General features: G+C 50.3%; 10 protein-coding genes across 10 annotated transcripts; 5 read left to right on the top strand and 5 right to left on the bottom strand.

Moving 5' to 3' along the window:
• Nucleotides 1-496: 496 nt before the first annotated feature.
• VTN77DRAFT_7767 (uncharacterized protein) lies at nt 497-2,554 on the bottom strand (the record flags this gene model as incomplete). Its single annotated transcript, XM_069424191.1, has 1 exon — nt 497-2,554. The coding sequence occupies one exon, from the start codon at nt 2,552-2,554 to the stop codon at nt 497-499; it is 2,058 nt and encodes a 685-aa protein (XP_069275151.1).
• Nucleotides 2,555-3,453: 899 nt separating this feature from the next.
• Nucleotides 3,454-4,852, top strand: VTN77DRAFT_7766 (uncharacterized protein; the record flags this gene model as incomplete). Its single annotated transcript, XM_069424190.1, has 3 exons — nt 3,454-3,573; nt 3,632-4,244; nt 4,299-4,852. The coding sequence occupies 3 exons, from the start codon at nt 3,454-3,456 to the stop codon at nt 4,850-4,852; spliced, it is 1,287 nt and encodes a 428-aa protein (XP_069275150.1).
• Nucleotides 4,853-6,391: 1,539 nt separating this feature from the next.
• On the bottom strand, nt 6,392-8,044 carry VTN77DRAFT_7765 (uncharacterized protein; the record flags this gene model as incomplete). Its single annotated transcript, XM_069424189.1, has 6 exons — nt 6,392-7,313; nt 7,370-7,447; nt 7,542-7,585; nt 7,646-7,771; nt 7,841-7,944; nt 8,017-8,044. The coding sequence occupies 6 exons, from the start codon at nt 8,042-8,044 to the stop codon at nt 6,392-6,394; spliced, it is 1,302 nt and encodes a 433-aa protein (XP_069275149.1).
• Nucleotides 8,045-8,759: 715 nt separating this feature from the next.
• Nucleotides 8,760-12,749, top strand: VTN77DRAFT_7764 (uncharacterized protein; the record flags this gene model as incomplete). Its single annotated transcript, XM_069424188.1, has 4 exons — nt 8,760-11,084; nt 11,139-11,507; nt 11,562-12,353; nt 12,417-12,749. The coding sequence occupies 4 exons, from the start codon at nt 8,760-8,762 to the stop codon at nt 12,747-12,749; spliced, it is 3,819 nt and encodes a 1,272-aa protein (XP_069275148.1).
• A 601-nt stretch (nt 12,750-13,350) lies between these two features.
• Nucleotides 13,351-13,903, bottom strand: VTN77DRAFT_7763 (uncharacterized protein; the record flags this gene model as incomplete). The annotated part of the gene is made up of 5 exons (XM_069424187.1): nt 13,351-13,377; nt 13,469-13,501; nt 13,570-13,644; nt 13,720-13,791; nt 13,874-13,903. 5 exons carry the CDS (start codon nt 13,901-13,903, stop codon nt 13,351-13,353), a joined length of 237 nt encoding a protein of 78 aa, XP_069275147.1.
• A 250-nt stretch (nt 13,904-14,153) lies between these two features.
• Nucleotides 14,154-15,433, top strand: VTN77DRAFT_7762 (uncharacterized protein; the record flags this gene model as incomplete). Its single annotated transcript, XM_069424186.1, has 2 exons — nt 14,154-14,232; nt 14,313-15,433. The coding sequence occupies 2 exons, from the start codon at nt 14,154-14,156 to the stop codon at nt 15,431-15,433; spliced, it is 1,200 nt and encodes a 399-aa protein (XP_069275146.1).
• Nucleotides 15,434-17,007: 1,574 nt separating this feature from the next.
• Nucleotides 17,008-17,700, top strand: VTN77DRAFT_7761 (uncharacterized protein; the record flags this gene model as incomplete). Its single annotated transcript, XM_069424185.1, has 1 exon — nt 17,008-17,700. The coding sequence occupies one exon, from the start codon at nt 17,008-17,010 to the stop codon at nt 17,698-17,700; it is 693 nt and encodes a 230-aa protein (XP_069275145.1).
• An 854-nt stretch (nt 17,701-18,554) lies between these two features.
• Nucleotides 18,555-19,758, bottom strand: VTN77DRAFT_7760 (uncharacterized protein; the record flags this gene model as incomplete). Its single annotated transcript, XM_069424184.1, has 5 exons — nt 18,555-18,803; nt 18,865-18,930; nt 19,007-19,104; nt 19,176-19,604; nt 19,656-19,758. 5 exons carry the CDS (start codon nt 19,756-19,758, stop codon nt 18,555-18,557), a joined length of 945 nt encoding a protein of 314 aa, XP_069275144.1.
• Nucleotides 19,759-20,255: 497 nt separating this feature from the next.
• VTN77DRAFT_7759 (uncharacterized protein) lies at nt 20,256-21,584 on the top strand (the record flags this gene model as incomplete). Its single annotated transcript, XM_069424182.1, has 6 exons — nt 20,256-20,289; nt 20,420-20,498; nt 20,622-20,662; nt 20,750-20,877; nt 21,006-21,337; nt 21,431-21,584. 6 exons carry the CDS (start codon nt 20,256-20,258, stop codon nt 21,582-21,584), a joined length of 768 nt encoding a protein of 255 aa, XP_069275143.1.
• Nucleotides 21,585-22,195: 611 nt separating this feature from the next.
• On the bottom strand, nt 22,196-23,804 carry VTN77DRAFT_7758 (uncharacterized protein; the record flags this gene model as incomplete). The annotated part of the gene is made up of 4 exons (XM_069424181.1): nt 22,196-23,197; nt 23,256-23,536; nt 23,587-23,631; nt 23,696-23,804. The coding sequence occupies 4 exons, from the start codon at nt 23,802-23,804 to the stop codon at nt 22,196-22,198; spliced, it is 1,437 nt and encodes a 478-aa protein (XP_069275142.1).
• Between the last annotated feature and the right edge of the window lie 328 nt (nt 23,805-24,132).

The raw sequence follows: 24,132 nt of genomic DNA, 5'->3' as shown, positions 1-24,132 counted from the left end.
TCCTAAGTTATATTTTGTCTTCACAACAGCATAAATACTCCAGTAATACAAGACATGTCATCTCACCATCTTCACTTTGCCCCCTCGAACCAAAAGAAAGGAATTCACATAGCATAAACAAAATTAAAATTAAGGGGCGACAAGGATGTGGCGTGATTCAAGCTAGGTGGTATATGACAAACATGCCAGAAGGTTAAGAAGCTAGAACGCTGGGTTGGCTACAGCACTCGAAAAGTGAATGGGTGAACGCGATTGAGGAGCACGCTAGCGTGAGAAGAAGAGCAAAAAGAACAGAGAGGAGAAAAAAATGTAAATGGAAAAAAAAAAGAAAAGAAAAGAAAAGGTACAAATTGACAAAGTTAAAGATTAGCAAGTCATAACACTGCCAGCATGATAGTCAGCAACATTAATCAATATTTGTACATTGAAAAGGTTAACCGCTAGCAGAGTGAATTGTAAAGGTCTTTGAATCCCTGAAGTAGACAGGTGCCGTCGATTATTCTTCAAAGGGACAGTCGATGCTTTCATGACCGTCTCGCTCGCATAGCGCGCACCACTTGCTCTCATCGATGACTCCAGAAGCTTTCCCCGCAACAGGAGTCATGGACGAGGTCAAGCCTCCCATCCCCTTCAAGCCTTCGAGAACTGCATCTCGGCCCGTTCTCTGAGAAGAGGGGCTTCCGCCAAATTGTTTCAATCCGTTGGAGTTACGCTCCTGTGGAGGGTCGGAATGTATAGATCCGCCAAGGGGCATGGATTCGACGTTATCACCATGAGCCGCGGTGCTCGTGGGATTGGAGTTGCTGTTCCCGTTGCTTCCGAACGTGGTACAGGTCAGGATATCGTGGCCGTTGGTCTCGCAGATCTCACACCACAAAGAAGTACTTCCATCCGAGGAGTGATTATCGACATCGGAACCGTGATTGGCGGGGCGATGAGGAAGAGACTCCTGATATGATGAAAGTGGTGGTGGATGTTGCTCATCGCCAGTAGTCGAGTCTTGCCAATCACCGGGCACCACAGTACGGTCAGAGGGAGTGTGAACGTGGCTGACGGTGTTGCTCGTCCCACTGTTTCTCGAAGGCTTGAACTGCCTCAACGGAGCGACGGTGACGGTTCCACTGCGATCCCGAACTCGTCCAGGCCCATTTATCGGACTCTGGCTCCGACTCTGCTCCAGTTCCCGTTGCAACTCCTCAATGCGGCGCGACTTGCTCTCGACCAGCCCCTCGAGTTCCTGAACACGCTGTTCCAGCTGGGCGATCCGTTCTGCATCCTTGGGATCCGCCTCCGATTTGCCAGCAGCCGAAGAGATCCCATTCTGGCGCATTAAAGCGGGATTCACCTCGCCACGGCTGAGGGAGTGGATGATAGCCTTGAGACCCCTGATCTCGTCATCTTTCTGATCCAGCTCTTTGGTATTGCGGCGAGTCTCTGCTTCCTTGAGAGCCGCTGCAGACTTCTCCCGCTCCTGCTTCAGCTCCAGTCGGGCTCGTTCTACCTCTCCTCGCAAGAATTCCACCTCGCCCCTTGCTTCCGCCTCGCCGCGCCGTGCATCCTCGAGACCCTCTTCCAGCTCTGAGACTAGTTCTTCGAGTTGCTTCAGCTGCCTCGCGACCGTCTCCACATCCTCTCCGCGATCCTGGAGCTCCCGGTTTTGCTGCATGAGCTCATCCAATCTCTGCTCGTAAACACGTTCCGTCTCGGATGCGGCCACCTCCAGAGTATCCAGCGTGCTGCGGAAGTCGGCACGATGGCTGTCAAACTCCGCTGTCAGCTGTGCGATCTTCTCATTCTTCTCCCGTAGTTGTTGGCGAATAGACAAGGCATCCTCTCCCTCCATCTCGGTAATAGTTTGCTGTAATTCCTCGAGCGTGGCGGTCTGCTCCTCTAGCTGTCTATCACGGTCCCGAAGCTCCTGTTCCAACATGCGGACCTTCTCTCGTAGCTCTTGAACCTCCGCACTACCATAGGCCCGGTGGTCATTCATCCTCACTGGCATCGGGGTTTCATCCTCCACGCTCACCCTCGAAGGGGGCCGATCAGACAGTCGAGACGGCGTTTTGAGGGGGGTTCGAGGGGGTCCATGGACACTCGGAGGCTGAGCGCTTGAGACCACTCTGGCGTTCACCGAGGGGGTTCGCAATCCGCTGAGGTTCAGTTTGGACGGTGGCGCCGAACGGGGGGACTCCGGTCGGGGCAACGATGGCCGTCGAATTCGTGGCCGGGGGACAGAAGGAGGCCCAACGGACTTGCTGAAGTTCGTCACGGGAGGGCGTGATGGGGTGGGAGGAGTGGCGACAGGCCGCTTCGTCACATACTTGTTGTTGTTGATGGGGACAAAAATCCCAGCACCGGGGATGGAGGTGGTGAAGTAGCTTCGTCCGTCGACATCACCATTGTTCTTGCCTCTGCTCGCATGCTCCGGGGCCAGTTCAATCCCGGCAAAGCGACCGGGCTTGCCATCGACGCCTCCTATATATCGGACAGTCCCGTACATGCCCCCGGGGACGTTCACCAGGTCTCCGACCCGGATTTCGTCAGAGGGGGCCATATCGACTTAAGCAAGTTCGAGCTTGTCTAAGTCGTTTCGTTCTAATCTGACCTGTAATTCGAAAGAAGAGGATCCAGGTCAATCTGGAACCGGAGAGCGCTTGTTCTGTTTACCAGGAGAAGGGAAAGGAAAGATCAAAGATTAGGAGCAAAACAGATCGGATAGCGGGGGGTGACGGGAGGGATCATCCGCATGGTTCGAGCAGATTCTGGGGACCGAACTAACTTCGGGCTCACTGCGTGGATATTGACGGCCCCAAGGGAGCCTTACATGAAGAGGGCAGACAGATCACAAGCCTGGAGAGATCCACGGCAGTCTTGTTGAGTACTGGCACACCAGTTACAAATGGCGATGACGGTGCTGCATTGCAGAAGGCTGAAAAGGGGCCTGCAGGATGAACTGGACGGTACCTAGGGACGTACCGATTGGCAGTAAACAAGGACGAACGGCTGCATCCAATAATCGAGCAGGATCATGAGGCTACCTATTAGTACCTAATTGATCTGGAGAACAGCCTGTGCGCCGGCGCTGCAAGAACCATGGGTCAGCAACTGCTCTGCCTCCGATGGCTGTGGAGGGCGAAAGCGCAGCCTCTGCGAATGAAGGCTGGCCCAACCACAGACTATTACTACCCGGCAGCTGACAGCGCCAGTTAAGCCACGTCCGACATACGTCAGGACAGATCTCAATCAACGCTCTCAGCCTCTATGAAGCATTGTAGGGTTTCTATCTCTCGATCAATCTATTTGAAAAGCAGCGCGTGTGTTCTTCCCTGGAAATCATATCTCTACCCGCGCTGCTAGCTCCGTCGCACGCGCTGCAACGTCGCCAACTTGGGATCAGAATTCTTTTTTCCACACTCGATTGATGACGACTGAGGGGTCGTTTCGATAGCAGAAATGGCGCAGTATTTTTTTGACCTCCTCTACACCTTCACGGATTGCATGTGTTGCTTTCCGAATTCTCCACAGCTGAAAATCAACAACCGCAGCTTCAAGCTCCTCCGGCTTCTGGGCGAGGTACGTTTGACGGAGTATTTAACAAGTGTGAATGCTAATAAGATAAACTTACGATTAGGGTGGGTTTTCCTACGTTTATCTCGTACAAGACAAGGCGACGTCGGAATTGTTCGCCCTGAAGAAGATCCGGTGTCCCTTTGGCCAAGAATCGGTCTCCCAAGCGCTTAAAGAAGTCGAAGCCTACAGCCTCTTCGCACCTCACCCGAATATCATACGCGCGATTGATCACTGTGTGACGACGGAGTCAGGCTCCAAGTTCCGTTCAGATGGGGATGATGCGAGTTCCAAGACCGTCTACATCCTTCTTCCCTACTATCAGCGCGGGAACCTTCAAGACGCGATCAATGCCAATCTTGTCAACCACACCAAGTTCCCCGAGAAGAAGTTGATGGTTCTGATGCTGGGCGTGGCAAAGGCACTCAAGGCGATGCATCAATACCGGGTCAAGAGCGGAACAGGGTCTACCCGCCAAGCCAAGGCAGTCAGAAGAGAGGGCGAAGAAGCAGATGAGGAGATCTCGATGCAAATGGGGAAGCCAAAGCGACGCTCTACCCGGCAGGAGGATGATGCTGTGGAACAAGAGCCGTTGATGGATAACGAGGTGATCAGGAGTCAAGAGGGCGTTGCCGAAGGAGAGTTCCGGCCCTATGCCCATCGAGACATCAAGCCTGGTATGGCTTCGCTCAACCACTCTAGAAAATTGAATATTGGCTAATGCGCACTAGGCAACATTATGATCGATGACGACGGTCGAACACCCATCCTGATGGACCTTGGGTCCTTGGCCCCAAGCCCCATAGCAATCACCTCGCGATCTCTGGCATTAGCCGTCCAGGATACCGCTGCAGAGCACAGCACGATGCCCTATCGTGCCCCAGAGTTGTTTGATGTCAAGACCGGGTCCATCATCGACACCAAGGTGGACATCTGGTCGCTGGGCTGCACCTTGTACGCCTGTCTCGTGGGGAAGAGCCCCTTCGAGGCACGAAGCGAGGAGACAGGGGGTAGTTTGAGCATGTGCGTTCTCGGCGGAGACTGGAGATTCCCTGACGAGAAGACCGGCGCCGCAAAGGGCAAAGGTAAAGCCAATGCGCAAGGTGGTGCAGGTGCAGCTGCATCTCAGGATAGCAATGAAGGGGGCATTAGTGAACCGGTCAAGGAGATTGTCCGGAAGTGCCTGCAGGTCGAACCTGCGGACCGGCCTGACATTGATGAACTCATCCAGCTTATAAAAGACGCCATCGAGGTCTTGCCGGATGATGATGTGTCGTCAGATTGATATCCACTATTCTATTCCATCTACATGCATGTACAGTATGTATGGTGGTCCTGGTCTCGACCACTGCTGTCAGCATTTCTTTTCTGCTTTTCATTTTTTTTTCAACTGTTTCATCTTTTCACCTCTTTTGTATCATGCTTTTTTTTTCTTTTGATATCATCCGACTTACTTGGGCATGGCGTTTCTGGGAAGGAAGTACTACTGGGTTTGCCTGTTGAACTGTATAGCGAGCGACTCTTTGTTATATGATTGACTAGTCCTGGTCTGACTAGTCAGCAAGAACAATGAGATTGAATTCGTCACTTTAACTAACAGGTCCATGTGTAATCCTGTATTATACTCTGCTGGTGAGAATGGTCAACCTCTCACTTCACCTCCCGGACCACATACATATAATATATATATACATATATATATCCTGGTCTGACCTCCTGGCGAGTCCCCAGCTACCTCTGTAGTCAAACCCTCACTTTAACCAGCTTATTTATATATATCTCTCAAAGATAAAGGATGATTTGACTACCTGGCAAGAATAATGATCATCAAACCCTCTCACTCTCACTCTACTCGACTTGAAAGGAAGCTGATGTGAACCAAAAAAAAAAAACCTCAACTTTCGCCAGCCTTTCTTTTTCTCTGACCTGGTGATCTGTGACCTGCTGGTAAACTCTCTCTCTCTCTCTCTCTCTCTCCTAAGGAGGTCAAACCCCCATACCTAGCTAGGTACTTTAGCTGGCTTATTAGATTAGATAGAACCTGATTCGACCTGCCTGTCAGCAAGCTATATATATATAGTAGAAGGTCAAATACGGGCTCACTTTCTTCCGACTCGTATATGATCTGACCTGATCTGACCTAGCCTGGGCTAAACCAAATCAAACACTCACTCACTCTACCTGGCTCATATATTTATCTGATTCACACTGTATAATACAAGTTGCAGCGTGGTGATAGCACATGTTTTTCCCCCTTCAACACCAGTGATGACATTATAATAATGCGGTAGATATCTAATTACAGCTAATTAATTAGGTAAGTAATCATGAACCAAAAAGTCCTAGATCTAATTAATGATCTAATGTCTTTGTTTTTCCCTCCTTCCGTTTTTCCTGGTACCTGCCTATGGTCATCGATGCAAAGGTACCATGCCATACCATACCATATCCATATCCATATACGTCGCATCGCATCCATCTTATCCGAAAAAGTACACCTGATGCCTGAGGATTATTATGAATGATAATGTCGTCTTATGCCTTTTTTCCCGTCTGTGTTCTCCCTTCTTTCTCTTTTTCGTGCCTGCACTCCCTTTCTTGGTATCAATACAGTTAGTCAAGTCAAGTCCATCGCTTCGTGGTATCATACGAAATACAAAGTGTAGATATATCCAAAATTCAGGTCCGTCCGTTGGTCTTAGTTTTCGAAGGATACACGGCCCTCGTAAAACTGAACGGACTGAACGGACGTAACGGACGTAACAGATCATCCGCTAGGTGAGCGGATAGTCGAAGACAGACACAACGGCTGCAACGCTTCCGGCTAGTGGTGCTTGAAGCCTCCTTTGACGTTGAGAGAACCGTCCGCTCGAATGGTGGGCCCGCCGGGCTTTCCCTGTCCAAAGTTGCGGTAGGCCTTCTCCCTTGCCGTTGCCTTGTCTTCTTTGATGGTCAAGCAGTTGATTCCCAGGTAGGTCGTGATCCGGTTGATGACAAGTAGCGCCCAGTGCATGTACGCGATAAATGCAAACACAAGGTAACTACGTAGATACCACAGCTCCACGGTGGCATTGACCATGGGCAGACCGAAGAGCGGCAGATTCCCGAGAATGGCTCCACCAACGAGCGGAGTGAGCAGGACCGTCCAGTAGGGAAATGGCTGCTTGAGCAAATGAGCCAAGATGATCTTGGTTGTCATACGTCCAAAGACAAATGACATCGTCACGCAAAACAGAACAAGCCTGTTCTCGCTCAGGAGTGTGGAATATGGGGAGAACAGCCACGCGAGTACCGAGCCCGTGAAGACGAGTATAGGTGTCCACTCCAGGAACACGGGTAGAATGGGGAGGTTCTGTCGCTTTCGAGCGACGACGACATTGTAGACACACGCCGGCAGATGCGCAGTCAGAAACGTGAAGAGAATCATCGCAACCCAGAAGTCCAGGAAGATGCGGTCCCCAAAAAGCTCCGGATAGCCCAGATAATCTGCCACACGGTAATGCCAGATCTGAGGCCCATAGTATCCGGATGCGATCATCACCCCGATGGCAATGAGAAGACCTTCTGTAGGACCATTGAAATACCCCAGGTACAATGTGTGCGTGTGATAGGTCTCCCATGTGGAAAAGAACATTGGCAGACAAGGAATGAGGGCTGTGAAAGCCCCAAGCCTGGTCGCGCCTAGTCCCATGGCGGCTGTCTCGAGCAAGCTTGCGAGTGTACAATTCAGGGAATCAATCCCATGACTATGTCCCGTCAGCAGCTGCCACCGGAGTTGGGAGACTCTTGGACTTCTACTGACTCAAACAGTTCGCCCAGACCACTCGATGTTCCTGTCCGCCTCGCTTGTTTCCCATCGACGTTATCGAATGTAGAGTACCTGTGTTTCCGGAACAATCAGATATGAAAGCACATAATCTTCTATCAATTTGTTTGCTGGTTTGGGCTGGGCCAGAGGTGGCCGTTTGACATACATCCATACGCCAAAGGCAAAGCTATAGTAGAGCCAGGACGGACCCTAAGTGGAAGAGATTGCTTAGTACGCACGGATTGGGCTTCAGGATCGAGGAGTCCATACCGGTCCTACGAGATCGGGCATAAAGATTTCAACCAAGACCACATTTATCACCACGAAAAGGAAGCCCAACAGGGTGACCATATTCGGAGCCAGCCATAACGGCAAGAGCTCGACGAATGCGTTCCACTATGAATGGCCCCGCTAAGTCAGCTGCTGCACTGGGCCATTCCGTTTGTATTAGGTTGATAACAGTACGTAATGCTTTAGGATATATCTAGATATAAAGGACTTGTCCACGCTGGAGTATTTATAGGACTTGAGATGAACGAGCGCGTCGTCCGACAGCGAATCTTGGGTTGCTAGAATACGAGAAGAGGCAAGCGATTAGCCTTTACAATTGAGAACAAGTAGAATAGAGACATTTGACTCACCTTGCACCATCTTAAGCACTGCGGTCATTCTTCGTCTTTCTCTAAATGAAAATCTCTTCGATCGAAAGTCGTCTATTCTCTTTATCTTCTCAGTTCATCGTAGATAGTACTCCGAAGTATAGAAGACAACGAATGAGAAACCTGAAGGACTCAGAGCGCCGAGAGTCGAACTTCAGGCATGCGCTGAGACAAATCCAGGTCTAGCGAGCGCGACAGCAAGAGATTGAAAGAAAAGGAGACACGATTTCAGGGGAAAGCAGGGGAAGAAAGCAGTGCAGCATCGATTGTCGCTGGCCGGAACAAATGGGAAGACGGGGTCCATCACGTGTGGATTCTCTTGCTTGACCGCGGACTGAAAGGGCCCGTGCTCCGCGCGACACTACTCCGAAAGTCCGCAAGAGACAGCTCAGGTAGGCGGGAATCAACACCTCCGTCCGCTTGGATTGATCATTATCGCAATCAGGCCCATGATCAGTGTCAGGTGGATCTCGGGGGTTGCAACTGATGACCTGTTCGCAGTCGCGTCGTTCGCGTCCCGTTTGTGACAAGCTCTTTGCTCAGCTCCACCGTCCGTCCCCGCCGTCCAGTTCTGACCGTGACAACGGTTTTTGACTTGGTTTTCGATCCCTCAGCATCTGCTCGGTGTTGAAGCCTCGTGCTGGGAACCTTCGCTCTGGACATGAAGGTGGATGGCTCCAGGCAGCGCTCATAGCGCCGATCGTTACTGAGGCTCTTTCTCAACAATGCCGGGCGTCGTTGAAACGCCGGCCGGCCCTGTCTGGCCCGGCCTGGGATTTTCGGTCGCTCATCAGAAGCTCGAATTAGAGATCGACTTTGCCAGCAAGAGCCTCAAAGGCAAGACGGAGATTACCATTCACCCTCACTACAAGGATCTCAGGGTCATCCGCTTGAACTTTCGGCAAGGCGAGCTCAAGCGCTTGAACGTCAGCGGGAAAGCTCCGACCACGAAATATACGGACCCATACGGATCTTTGCATCTCTATGGCATCCAATATCACCAGCGGCTGGCGACAAAGATCGACCCGCTGCTGAAACCGCAGCCAGATCCCGAGTTGATCGTGACGATCCCGAAAAGCGTTCGCATCGAGGAGCTCGATCCGTTCTCCGTCGAAGCCCAAGATCAAATGGCCTTGCGCGCGATCGGCACGTCAGAGGACCCGGATGGTCCCCTGACCTCGAGAACGGCCGAAACGTCTCTTCCTCGATTTACCGCGCTGACCGTTTACGCTGAGTTTACGGTCGAGAATATAAGGGATGGACTACATTTTGTGGGTGTGGACAACGGAGACAGGCGTTATCCTCATGTCTACACGACCAACTCCCTTGGTCTGGGTGCTGGAAGCTCTCTGTTTCCCTGCGTCGACGATCCGTCCTCTAGGTGTACATGGGAAATCTCCATCAAATGCCCGTGCTCGCTAAGTGACGTGTTTGACCGTAAAGGGCCAGAAGCGTCGAAGGCCAATGCCTTAGGCAAGAACAAAGCCAATGGCGTGCGGACGTCTGCCTTAGCTGCAGATGACGATACATTGGACATGGTGGTTGCTTGCTCTGGTGAGATGACAGATGAGATCGTCGACCCAAGAGATCCGAGTAAGAAGACGGTTTCCTTCGCTTGCACCTCGCCACTCTCCGCACAACAGATTGGGTTCGCCGTAGGACCCTTCGAATACGTCAACCTTTCTGAGTTCCGGGAAAGCGATCAAGATGATCAACTCGGACAGAACGCCGTTCCAGTGCACGCATTTTGTCTTCCGGGAAGGGCAGATGATGTCCGGAATACCTGTTTCCCGATGGCCAAGGCGGTTGACTTTTTCTCCTTGACCTATGGATCGTATCCGTTTTCAATCTACAAAATATGTTTCGTTGATGATGCGGCTCATGAAACCACCCCCACGGCATCTTTGTCAATATGCAGCAACCACTTGCTCTTTCCCGAGGATATCATTGATCCGATGTATGAGTCAACGAGGACTTTGGTCCATGCCCTGGCGGCCCAATGGGTTGGTGTGAACATCATCCCGAAGGAACCCGCGGACACTTGGGTAACCGTTGGCATAGCATACTACATCACTGATACGTTTATGAAGAAGCTGTGCGGGAACAACGAGTATCGATTTCGCTTGAAGCAGATGTCGGACAAGGTGTGCGATCTGGACTACGAACGACCGTCCATTTATGACATGGGGAATTATCTTAAATTGGATCCATCAGAGATGGAGTTTATTGCTTTGAAAGCCCCTCTCGTTCTCTTCATTCTAGAACGGAGGCTTACCAAAGCCAGCGGGAAACCGACCGTATCGCGAATCATCTCCCGCATTCTGCTGAACGCGCGGATGGGCGATCTCCCAAACGGAGCCATTACCACCGCGTTCTTCCAGAGAACTTGCGAGAAATTCGGTCACACCAAGTTGGATACTTTTTTCCAGCAGTGGGTTTACGGTGCCGGATGTCCTCGCTTTGCGGCCACGCAACGTTTCAATAAGAAGAAGTTGGTGGTTGAGGTAATGATCAAGCAGGTTCAAGGAGAGCAGCAGGGGCCTCGAGATTTAGAGAAATCTACGTTTATGCGCGACGTCAAAGAAGAGATCAGAAGCGTCTATGCCGGTGCAGTACAGCCCGTTTTCACGGGTTCGATGACGATCCGTATTCACGAGGCGGATGGAACTCCATATGAGCATATCGTCGAGATCAAAGAAGGGGTTACCAAGTTTGACATTCCGTACAATACGAAATATAAGCGGCTGAAAAGAAATAAGCGGCAGAAAGAGCGCGCCGCTGCCGCTGCCGGAGCCGACCCCAACGCGGAGACGCAGGATGATGTTCTCCTTTATTGCCTTGGCGACGTCCTGCAGAGTGAAGAGGATATCCAAGAATGGAGGCTCACGGATTGGAGCAAAGAGGAAGAGGAACGCATGGGACAAGAATCCTATGAATGGATTCGTATGGACGCAGACTTTGAATGGATTTGCAAATTCTCTGTCGCGATGCCGGGCTACATGTATCTCTCACAGCTGCAGCAAGACAGAGACGTCGTCGCGCAGTTGGAGGTAAGTCGGCGCGTTGTTACAAGTTTTTTATGGGGATTCTAACGGGGAGTTCAGTCCATGCAATACATGGCTATTCAACGAGGGCATCCGCTTGTTTCGTCCATATTGGTCCGAACGCTTATGGATCGGCGATATTTCCATGGAATTCGCACTATGGCTGCTCGAGCGTTAGTCAGGCATGCCAAAGAGGAGATCAATTGGCTGGGACTATATCATCTTGAGAGGGCATTCCAGGAACTCTTCTGTCTTCCGGGATCGCCTATGACACGCTCCAATGACTTCTCCGACCGAGCGTCATATATCCTTCAGAAAGTCATCCCTGAAGCTATCTCCCAGGTGCGAGATAACAGCGGCAAGACACCGTTGAGAGCTAAGCGGTTTATTTACGAGAAGCTCAAGTTCAATGACAATTCAAATAATGAGGTAATTACACTGATTTTATTTTCTGCTAGAAAATTATCCTAATTGTTGTTACAGTATTCGGACAACTTTTACGTCGCCTCTTTGATGAATTCTTTGTGCAACGCCTTGTTGGGGCGAGCCGAGAGTAGTTCTTCGAACGATATTGAATTCGACATGGAAAAAGAACTCGAACGCCAAGCGGAAGAACAGCTCGAGAAGGATGCTATCGCTGAGATTGACAGGTACCGGCGGATGGACGAGTGGTCCAGTTCGTTTCAAAACATCTACTCGCGAACCGCGCTACGCTGTCAATTGCGACTCATGCAAGCCAAGGTTATCGATCTGGACCTGGTGCACTTCTTGCAGTATACAAGACTCGGGACGTTTGATATGCTGCGACTGGAGGCTTTCGAATGTCTTGTGGACTTGGACATTTTCGGGTCTCCGGAACTGTTGAGATGGTTTATATATGTCATGTCTTCTGATCCCTCGCCCTGGATGCGACACAGGCTTCAACGGCTGTTTGGAACAGCTCTTGCGACGGTGGCTTTTGGCGTTGATCAACCGACCCAACCGCCCGCACCCAGCGACGGTTTGATTATCGAACAGGAGTCATCGACTGAAGTCCGTCGAGCGGATTTGGCTCGCAAACAGACAGTTCCCGGGGCGCTTGAGGCTCTGAAGAAAGAGCTCTCAGGTAATCCAGTCCTCAAGGAATGTCTCTGGGCAGCGTGCAACTCCTCTTGCATTGGAGCACTCGAGGTTTCCGATTTCCTTGACCTGTGTAAAGTTTTCTATGACCCCATCGTCTCCGTCATGGTCACGCTGAAGTATCCTCGGTATTGGAAAGTGCAACATCTGGGTAACGTAAGTCTGCTCCATTTGTCTATTTTTTGAATCTTGAGGGCCTTCCTACTGACAACTGTCTAGGGAAAAATGCGCTTCTACAGGTCGGATCGTATCCGCACCTCACTCGTCCCCTCCAAAGATGCAGCCGCCGCAAAACGCAAGCGCGAGGAGCAAGGAATGCCTCCTCCAGCGCCGAGGATCACTTTCAAACAGTCCAAGATGGCTCCAGGCACGTCACCCTCAACGCCACAGCCAGGTGTGCCACCATTGCCCAAGTTGCACATACCGAATCCGAATCATATTGTTATGCCACCGCCAGCTCCAGTAACGCCAGCCTCGGCATCTGCACCTTCCACTCCCGGTGGCGGATTGAAACTCAAACTGAAATTAGGTGGACAACAGCCGCCAAAATAGGGATTGGCTGTAATTCGTTGATGTTCGCACTCATACTTTCTTCCTGCATTTTTTTTTCCTTTAGTATCATCACATTCCTCCATGGAAGGCGGTGCAAACGGGGTATTCAAAGGGTGGAGTTGGTTGGGTTTGTCAGTTTTAAATTCATCTATTTGAAGGCGTTTGATTTTTCATCCATGCGGCATCGCAGATTCCCAGTCCGTTCAAGAAGTCTATCAGCATCTTGACATTATATGTACGGTGTATGCTTGTATATTACGGGGGTTTTGAAGGGTAAAAGGTCGAAGGAGCAGTTTGAGTGCAAGGAATTATTAATAGCGGCTGAAATAAAGAAGCAATGGAATACTTGACCCTGTGAAATAAAATATATTTTCATGTCTAGTGCATTATTTCGATAACCATGCCGGTATACGACAGACAGTTCAGAATATTTTTTAATTCATATTCATCCATTCACAAAACAATCCGGTCCATGAACTCCCAAATAAAATAAAACCAGACGATCCCCACCGGAAAAGCAAAATTTATGACAAGGTTCTTTTTTTTTTCTATTTTCGTATTTGGTATGGTATGGTTTTCGACAGAGAGAGAGTGTGTGATATTATTTGTCGCTTATTCGTTCCAAGGCCTGCGCATTTGGTATGACGTGGTTAGTTTGACGTGATATACGATAAAATGACTGTGCTGCATTTGTAGTATGCAGAGATGACGAGACGAACCTCGAGCATGACAACAGAATTTCCTCGAATAACCTGTACAAAAATATTTCTCTATCAGCAAGGTCCTCGACTTCGACCAGCCAGGATCTGCTTGTGCTTACCACCATGCCTAGTCTGACTTTTTCTCCCCCGCTCTTCTCCTCGACCGCCTCGTCGAGAACAATGTTCATGAAGACCTGTATTTGTTATAACTCAAAGATTAGACCACGATATCTCGCAACAACCGTGTAAGAATAGGAATGACAACTCACATCATAGCCTCGCAACACGCCAATGACTTTCCGGTTTCCGTTCAACTGAACGAACAACCGCTTTTCCATGTACTAGATTTTTAGAAAAGCGAAGCGCGTCAGCATGTTTCCCTGCTCATAAGGAAAGATTTCCACAGAAGTAGACAAGTAATACCTTCTTCAACTCGGGCTGCGCTTGAGGCATCTTGGTCGGCTTTTCTTGAGATTTCCTTGTCCGGCCTTGATGTCTCGATCAAGCGACTGCTGGGGGTCGTTGGCCGGTCGCGTGTTGATTGATCGACTTGGTAGTTTGCGGGAGGTTGGTCGGGGAAACTATTGTCCGGGTAGCTTCAAAATGCGGATGGAGCTGAGTAACGCTGTCAAGGTAGATTCCAGCCTTCGGAGAGTCAGGAACTCTCCCTACCTACACCTTTACGGCCAGATAGAAATCGAATATGAATTCGCCTTTTGCGAATCGGCGCAAGGCGCGCAAGGTTGGAGGGGAAGATGAGGAGGAAGATAAGAGTGGACAAGGTTGGTACCTGTTCCCCGCCACTTACTTCTCCGAGGGAGGTCACGCAGTCGATGATGGGAAAACTAAGAGGGAAATACAGGATCTGAACCCGTCGTTAAGAGACCGGGTAACAAGCAAAAACAAAAATCCAAGCTACGCCTTTCGTTCGGTCCTGGAGAAACGTCCATGACCGAAGATGCTGAAGGAGAGAGTGAAGTGATTACACCAAAGAGACCTGGCCTGGGTAGGCGGGTGCTAGAGAAGAATACATTTCAATCGTCCAGGCTTTCAGGGTCTTTCGATCATCTTCCCTTCAGAGTTGGGCAAGATCAAGACAGACCTAGCTACGGTGAAGACTACTTGAAGGAACTACGAGACTCGACTCCCTCCACCCCCAGAAATATCAACTCTCTCCAACCGGACGAAGATGACCATCACAAAGAGGTGGATGTCGCCGCGAAGTTCGGAGAGATAGTGAAGACGTCCACTCCAACCGTCATCCCTAGCGAAGCAGAAATCAGGGAGAAGAAAGAGCGAAGGGCACGGCTGGCGAAAGAGCAAGAGTATATTTCGTTAGCTAATGGTGACGAGGACGATTACTTGCCACTCGACGGTAAAAAGAAGCCCGAAACTCGTCTTGTAAGGGATGATGAAGACTTTGCGGAGGGCTTTGATGAGTTCGTTGAGGACGGCAGGATCGCGCTGGGAAGAAAAGCGGAGCGCGAACAGCAGCGGCGACAGCGCGAAGAGATGCGCGAACTGATTGAGGAAGCTGAAAATACCTCAGAGGAAGATGACTCAGATGCGGAACGCAAGGCTGCATATGAAGCAGCTCAAACGCGGGCTGCAATGGACGGTATGGGCCTTAACCGTGAGGACTTATCTCGTCCGAGGACCCCGCCGAAGGTCACGTCTCTCCCTCATCTAGCGAATGTCCTGGAGCGTCTGCGAGCTTCTTTAGCGGAGATGGAGTACTCCAAGAAGCTTCTGGTCAACCGGATGGAGGAGCTTCGAAAGGAGAAAGCCGACATCGCGGCCCGTGAAGTTGAGATCCAGACTTTGATCAAAGAGGCTGGTGAAAAATACGAAAAGCTTCGCATCGAAGCAGGTCTCACTCCGGGTGAAAGTGGACTGCCTGGGGATGCTACACCGAATGATCGTGGGTTGGAAAGTCTGGGAACGTCGATGCCCGTTTCTCGCGCGGACTCCGATGCAGAGTGATGATTTGTTTTCTTGCTATGGCCAGGTTCTAGATTTTGAGAGTTACTTCGGGCTGGAACTGGTATGGGAAGGTTCGAGCGGAAGTGCGTGTGCTCTTTCCTTTTGTATAACGTTGGAGGGTCTTTGATACCCGATTTTCTGTTTCTCTCCCACATGATCTTTGTAAAACATTTTGGCGCTTTGGTGTTATAGACATCATGATACCCAGTTTATAGCAAATGCAACGGTCACTTTTAGTTTAGCATGATGCGGCCATCCTTTCTTTCTTTCAGACGCGAGTCAACTCGTAGGAAATCCCGCTCGGACAAGTCACCGTCAGTCTCATCCATATCCCTCAGCTGGTCTATTCTCACACCTATCAGAAATAATCAGCGTTATGTTATCCCCTGGATCGCAAGTCCACTCGACGAATCAGATCCCAAATCACCACGTCTGCGCAAGCGATCTGACGCAAGTCCAATCGAACTCTTCTACGATCTCTTTCTAGTTGGGAATCTTTCAACGTTTTCTGCAACACACGAGATCAACAATCTAAGAGGTGAAACAGCGGCACCCGTCAGGCTGATGTGATGTCTAACTGTCTGAGCAGCGCTATGGGCATACGTCGGTTTCCTTGGAGTGATATGGTTCACCTGGCTGCAGGTGACCCTGTTCGATATCCGCTTCGCACAGGACTCGATATTCGAACGGATCTGTAAAGCCCTTCAGCTGGCGGCGATGGTTGGATTCGCGTCGGCAGGATCTCGTTTCTCTACGCAGATCAACGGCGAAAACATCTGGGCGTTCCGATCGTTATCCGTTCTTCTTGCGGGCAGTCGGTTTATGCTGGCAGTACAGTACACAATCAACATTGGCTTCTTACGCGAGAAGATGAGACCTTCTGTCAGGGGAATGTACGGGATTGTTGCAGTTCTGTCGGCCTCAGGTTCTGTATATTTGGCAGTAAGGCTGACTCCAACCCCCTGCATCTATCTGACTGATTCTCCAAACTAGTTATTCTTTACCTTTGGTAATGCTGAGCCCCATGTATGGACAGTATGGTTTGGACTGTTTCTGGGCGAGTCGGCAGGGGTCATGGGAATTTCGAGCCACACTCCGGGAATTGGGCTCGAAGATACGCCCCTCAACGTCCGAATGGGACTGTTGACGCTAATCATCATCGGCGAGGGTGTGATATCGGTGACGAGAATCGTTAATAAGATGGTTGCTGGCGGTGGTTGGACAATGTGGTCCTTTGTCCACATTCTTGGGGTCACTACGACCGTGGTAAGATAGCTGACGGCCGTGTGGGAGCTATCACTGATCTTTGCAAACAGTATCTTCTTTGGCAGTCATATTACGATATTTCTCCCCGAGAGCGGTATGGAAAGATACGCCAGCAAATATGGGCTCAATTGCATTTCCCATTCCATTCCTCGCTTGTTCTCTCCTCAGAAGGTTCCCAAATCCTTGCGCTGACCTTGGACGTGGCCTTGAAATTGAGGTACTTGGGTGAGACGATCGTTTTCGCGTGCGAGGATCCTCGTCCATCCAGAGATTATGCCATTGCTCTGCTGAATAACACCATCGTAGACATGGAGATTGACTATTCTCATGGAGCACAGCAGGAGAAGCTGGCGATCAATTTCATTCTCAACTCTCTGTGGGACACCCCGAACCTCTGTCCGGGTAACGGCACTACCAATTCTTCTACCGAGTTCGGTCTTACAGCAGAGGCATCGCAGAACCTCATGGGGAATGTCACCGTGTCTCTCTTCTCGAGTATGGGGATCACGCCTTCGAAAGGGGCCTTGGCCCAATTCGGCAGCACGCAGCTCCTGATGATGTACATCAACCTTTTAGGGTTTGTATACATGTACTACTTCGTGGGCGTGGCTCTGGCAATGATGCATTTCGCCGTCTTTACATTTCTGACACGCCGACACCCTAATCAAGTGCACAACGGAATCGCAATCGGAACGCGACTGGTGTTCGGGATCTTTTTGCTGTCGCTGGTCTCATTCACCTGGAACTTTGACCTGACCTACTTCTTCATGACTTCTCCGATGATTATCTTTACGTTTTCCTTGACCCTGGTTAAGGGTGAGTTTGTCGCCTTTGCTTTGTTTTATGCTTGTCCATACTCATTGAAATGCAGTTCTCCTTGTCGATCGATTTTTGGACTGGCTAGCGGCCCGGAGGAATGGGGGTGTTGCTCGATATGGCAGCAAGAGCAGTACTCGACCGATGGTTCGAGTGGAATCCGAGACCGACTGCACTTCGTTTGAAAATCGCGATGAAGAGGAACGACCAGCGGGTCGTAATATCGATCGCGATATCGATCGAAATGTCGATCCAAATCTCCATGTGTATCGAAATCTCCGGGTGGACCACAGTCTCGCACGGGATCGGAGTGTCCAGTTGGAGTGATGTCTGATCATGGCTTGATAGGATGCGGGTTGAAGGGACCGTTCATCGTTATTTATCATTAATTCAATCCAGAGAGTATCCTTAAGTTTGACCTGTCTGCCAGTATCTAGCATTATCTCTAGCCTAGCCTTATTTCTAGCCTTATTGACCATGTGTCTTGAGACTCTTCACCGTAGTCCGCAGAGGACGGGACTTAGAACGAAATCAAGCAGTACAACTGGAAGCTTACATCTTCTGTCTACAACAATAAGCATTAGTAACAATGACTCGATAAGAGAGCCGCTATCCCGAGGTCATCCCGCGTATCGCTGGACAAGCGCGACTCTCTAGGATCAACGAGGAGCGAAGAACGATACAAAGGCAACACATGGCCAAAACTAGTGACGAGACAAGCATCAGGTAATCATAGATCTCAACCAAACGTTATATAACGGAGACAAGAGACAGATCAATTCGGAAAGCTCAACACCTGGAAAGGCGAACTGCAATCGCAGTTTCCTTGACCCGTAATACGATCATCTTCACTCGTCATGGCAATTACGGGGAAAGCTACTTGGACGCTGCTTAAACAATAGAATTCCAATTACTAGATAGAGGGCCTCACCATTCAATCGATGGTATTCTTTTCTCAGGTAGATTCCAATTCCAACTATCTCTCACATTTAATAGATTCTCGCGTAAACCAGCGACAGAACAAGGACAAGAACAACAACTAGATCTTCGCCTTCCGCAGCTGCGTGCTATCCAGCCTCTGCCCTTCATCATCCTGCTCCGCCACCTCCAACACGGGGAACTTGGCAGGCATGATCCGTCGCGGCGTCGCCCCGGGCACGACCGAGTACTTCGAAAAATCCGTCACGCCGCAACGGTTGCGGAGGAAGTCCTCGTCCAGGTCCAGGAGGCCGTTCACTGACTCTGCGGGGGCTTTGAGCATGGCCAGGATGGCGTCGGAGAAGATTGTCTGCACGGCTGGTCAGCAGGAACTGAAATGAAGACAGTGCTGCAAGGTTCCGAGGTATTACCGGTTTCCGGAGATCCTTTTTGACGGAAGGATCCGCGGTTTGCTCTGTTGCGGCAGATTCGATTGACTACATGTTTGTTTCATTATGATTCAGTTTGGTGTCTTCAGCCGAAACCTGCGGGAAAAGAAAAAAAAAGACTTACGGCTGCTGGCCAGATGCTGGTGATGGCCATGTCTTTCAGACCCTGTCGGACAAAGTCCATGGCCAGGCCTTTCGTCAGGACGCTCATTGCAACCTTGCCTGATGACAGAAGAGTACGGGTCAGAAGTCTCGAACAAGAAATACATGTACAGCGGTCAGGAATGTCTCACCCATCGCATATGCAGTCTTTCCACGGAAAAACCGGGAGTAGATCGGCGGCGACACGACAATGATCCGACCTTTCCAGCCATTCTGGCGAAAGTACGGCAGGGCCGCCTGGACACTGGCATACAGGCCCTCCGGGTTGATCTTCTGCATCAGCTGGAAGCGCTTGACGGGCGTGTTCTCGACCGAGGACCACCAGATGGCGCCCGAGTTGTAGATGAGGACATCGAGCTTGCCGTAGATGCGCACCGTCTCGTCGACAAGACGATTGATCTGCTCGACATATCGCGTGTCGACGGGTATGGCGGTGGCCTCCCCGCCGGCTTCCCGGATCTCGCGCTCGACTGTGTTGATGGTCGATTGCCGCGAGTTGGGATCGGGCGGGAAGGGGACGGTCTTGCTGGCGTCGGAGGTTGTCTTGGCCGCGACGACGACTGTCATCGTCAGATCAGATTCCATTCTGTCTTAAAATGGGATGGAAATACCAGCATAGCCATTCTTGGCCAGGTCGATGGCCACCTGCCGGCCGATGCCACGCGACGCTCCAATGACCAGAGCGACGGGCTTATCAACGGGGTTCGAGGCCATTGTAGAACAACCAGACCAGAACAAATTTAAACAGAATACAGTCAATAGGCAAAGAGAAATAGAAAGACAATCATTCAACCTGAAGGAGGAGTCTCAGCTAGCTCCCGTATTACAGGTATATATACAGCATGGAACGATTATGCTCCGCAACGCAGAGCGATGTATGTAATTGCAATAACCGAAACCAATCCGAGGTCGAATTCACAGCAATCACAACAATAACATGATCAGAAATAAGAGACATGCCTGTCGTCGCGTATAGCTCGACATCGATGGCAGTCTGACAGGGTGGAATGGTGGAATTTGTGATGAGTGATCACGAAATTGTCCAGCCTAGGTTAAGCTTATCGGGAGCAACCTCGGCTGACACTTAGTTGCAACAACGTCAGATAACGATATTCCATGCTCTTATTTCGGATCTTCATATTATTTTCAAGTGAATAATAATCACGAAGCTTGCAGTCCATACATCGTGTACCTTCAAACTTCTAGTCGACATGGGGGGAACAATCCACGCGTATTTTGATTGCGGTGAGTGCGTTAATTCCATCCACTATTCGACGTTTCCATGGTAGCAACAGCTTCCATCCAAAATTCATCCTCAATTGGATTGCTGCTACTGGCTAAGTATGTCACTGACAATGTGATACGGAATGAATAGTGTCCCCCTACTCATACTTTGCGTTCGTGCACCTGCGCAAGCACCGGCCTGTGTTGGCGACTCATGGCGTCAAGATAGAGTATGTAGTACTTACATACATTACTGCAATGCGTTTATAGAGAAAGATTTCCTTTTTTTTTTTTAAAAAAAAGCAGTTTTATACTCCAGCAATCAATTGATCACTGATTGATTGACACTGCAGAATCCACCCCGTCTTCCTCGGCGGCATCAACGTCGGCTCAGGTATGTAACAACCCAGCTATTATCTCGAGCAGATACCTACCTATCTACCTACCTACGTATGAGCATGCTGATGCTGACTGAATCCAGGAAACACACCACCATGGAAACTTCCCGCCAAAGCGCGCTACGGCGAATACGACCGCAAACAAGCGGTGCGATACTTTGGCGTGGCGGACTTTACGCCGCCGTCGTTTTTCCCTATTCTCTCGCTGCTGGTGAGTTGACTTCCAAAAAGGAAATAAAGAAAAAAGGAAGCTATAATCGTGGCATGTTGTACAGTCATCTACCTGTCTATCTACTCTACTAACCACACATCGCGCACCTGCTGTGATAATGGCTTCAGCCCCAACGCTCCATAACCTACATAAAATCCACCTACCCCACCAAATTCGAGGACACTTTCCTCCTCCTCTGGCACTGGCTCTTCTACCTCCATCGGGACATCTCCCAACCGGCGGTGCTGACGCGCCTTCTAACCGAAGACGCGGGTTTCACGGCCGCCGAAGCCGACGCCATCCTCGCCGCGGCCAACGAGAAGAAGTGGAAAGATGCCCTTCTGGCGCGGACGCAGGAGGCGCTGGATCGGGGCGCGTTTGGCGCGCCTTGGTTTTGGGTTGTCCGCGAAGGACCTGGTGGAGAGGAGGAGGAGACGGCGATGTTTTTTGGGAGTGATCGGTTAGTACAACAGCAAGCCATTATTATTGTTTTATTACTTGTTTCTTTTAAGATGTGAAAAATTGTTTGATTCTAATATAATATATATGACAGATTCCACTACATGTGGACATTCCTCAACCTGCCCTTTGACGATATCAAGATCCGTCCGGGGCCGTTGAAGTCGGAGAACGTATTATCGACGAATAATACCAATACCAATGATAACGACGACAGCAAAGAAGACACGACGAAGGCAAAGCTTTGAAGCTGTGAACAACGTTCAGGAAGAAAGAGGGAGAGAAAAAAAAAAAGAAAGAAAGTGATAGGTGTCTGATAACATCACTTGAGATCACTTGAAGCCTCTTTTTTTTTTCTTCCCTTAATGTCGTGTCAAACAGATTTTATATATATTTATTTTAGTTATTGCATGTATATCTATCAATCAAGCTAATTTATAGTCTCTTTGAGAGGAACATATGTCACTGGAGATGGATATTTATCATGAAGGGATTTCCTTCTCTCTCTCTCTCTCTCTCTCTCTCTCTCTTTTCCCCTATTCATTCTATCCTCTTGCCCTAGTCTCGATTCGACTCGGCTAGACTACCTACCTATCTATCTATCTATCTATCCATTTCTCTTTGTGAGGTTCTCAGAAGCTTGCAGATCAGATCAGATCAGACCAGACCAGACTAAACTAGAAGCTCCTAGGAATGATAGGCATGATTTCTTTAGCTGCTCAGTACGGCATACACACAAACCCTAACTACGTCGTCACAGTACATATTGCATTATATAAGTTACGAGTCAACCAAGTCAACCAGATCATCAAGTTCATTCATTACTCGGCATTACTCTATCATTGCAAAGAATACTTCATCAAGCCCAGCCAGCGGCCTCCCGTCGCGCTTTGGCGCCCTCGCCCTTCGTCTCGCCCTGAGGCGCCAGAGGCCGCACCTCTAGCCCCGCGTGCAAGATATTGGCTCGTAGCAGCCGCAGATGCGCTTCCCGCACGTACTCCTGGACGCTCTCAAGCGCGGCGTGGTGCACATCCATCCGCAGATCCGTCTGCTTCGACACAATCAGCCCCTTCTCCAGGTCAATCCTCGCATCTAAAGTACCGTTCTCGATCAGCCGGATCAGTTCCTGGACGAACGGCGAGTTCAAATCTGCCGGGTTCGCATTCTCCCCCACGACAGACGGCGCAAATATCTTGGCCATGGCATCCAACTTGACCCGGCTAAAGGGAATAAGGTACTGTTGGATGGATTTCGTGCGAATGCGGTTGTACAGCGTCGAGACGTGACGCTGCAGATGCAGATCGAGCAAATAGTCCGTCCGGTACGCTTCCAGGATCTCCAGGCAAGGCCGGAACTTGGAATTGCAGAAGAAAGAAATCGCACGACGGATGTGCGGCTCCAACTCCAGGAAGTTGCGGAACTGGCTGTTGTCCAGAACCCGACGCTGCAGCTCGTTCCGGTCCATCGACGCCAGCGCGCACAGTCCCCCGTACACAGCCACGTCGTTCGAAGTAATCACCTCGTTGTAGCTGTCACCCAGGCTGGGATCGGTGGCAAGAAAACTGTTCGCCGCGTCGAGGTAGGCGCCCAGTTGCATCTGAGCCAATCCCATGGCCGCGCACATCTTGGGCTGGTTCTTGGCCTGCTCTTCAGGCTTGGTTTGGAGCGTGCGCAGTCGGTGCGCATTAGACTGTACCCCCAGCCAGTCTCCGCGGTCCACCGCGACGTTGATATTCTTCAGTTGCATCGAGGCGATATGACTCGGCGTGGTGCAGTAATCCCTCATGCGAGCATACGCTTTGGAGGCGGCCGCCAAGTCGCCAATTTGATGATAGTGCAATCCCAGGTCTTCATTACCCATCTAGACAAAGTCAGAGGATCAGAAGAATCTCCATGACGATTAGCTACGGCAAACACACCCTTATGCTCTCCTTGATCAGGTTGTTCTTGTACCCTCTCAGTTCGTGCTCCAGCCGATCTGTCTCGGCTCGGACGAGCTTCTGCGTGCGTTCCACCCAGTCGGTGTCTAGGACTGCTTCAGGCTCGTTGGGTGCGACCTCAGCCAACGCCTGAACAGCCTTTTGGTATCTGCCTACATCCTTGCCGGATTTGGCTTCCGTGACTGCTGCCTTGAGCGCCTCGGTAGAAAGATACGTCGAGCAAGTCCCAATCAGGAAGAGACGATCGAATCTTGTCCGTCCTGGTCAAATCAGCAAGCTGACAAGTCGCAGTGTCAATGGTCGAGCATACCGGTATAATTCGCAATATAGGAATCTAAGTCGAACTTGGGTGGATCTGAAGCACGCAAATTGTCAGTATTCTTTGAATCCGACTACCGCAGCGGTTGAGAATAACACACCATCAACCTTGACATAACTCCGTCGACCACCACCGGTATTTCCCGCTCCGGGAAATCCACTCTCCAATATTTCAGCCCCCTCCGAGGCGTCGGGTAGAGAAGGATTCATCCTGACTGCACTCGACGCAGTCTTCGCCGGTTATCACGCCTCCCCCACTCAGAGAGCGCTCTCACTCTTCACTCTTCGCTCACTCCCGTGGTAATCCCAAGTTGACTCGCGTTATCCAGTCGGAATCTCTTCTGCTGACAGTTCTGTTCACGTAGGTCGTGTGAGAGAGCGCGCTGCCTGGCTGGTGTCAGCTGAGTGGGAGTTCAAATATTATCCCTTTCCGGAACCGTGTCGTCGGCAATAAAAGGAGACTTAGAAAATCAGCTCATTTCATTAACTGACATAAAAACGTCAGACGACTACTCGTACGTGCATGGCGAAGAGTGGA

This window comes from Rasamsonia byssochlamydoides (assembly GCF_041956645.1).
Source record: "Rasamsonia byssochlamydoides strain NRRL 3658 unplaced genomic scaffold VTN77scaffold_64, whole genome shotgun sequence".
Classification (NCBI taxonomy): domain Eukaryota; kingdom Fungi; phylum Ascomycota; class Eurotiomycetes; order Eurotiales; family Trichocomaceae; genus Rasamsonia; species Rasamsonia byssochlamydoides.
Note: the sequence above shows the minus strand (reverse complement) of the source record. Positions and strands in the feature narration are given on the sequence as shown.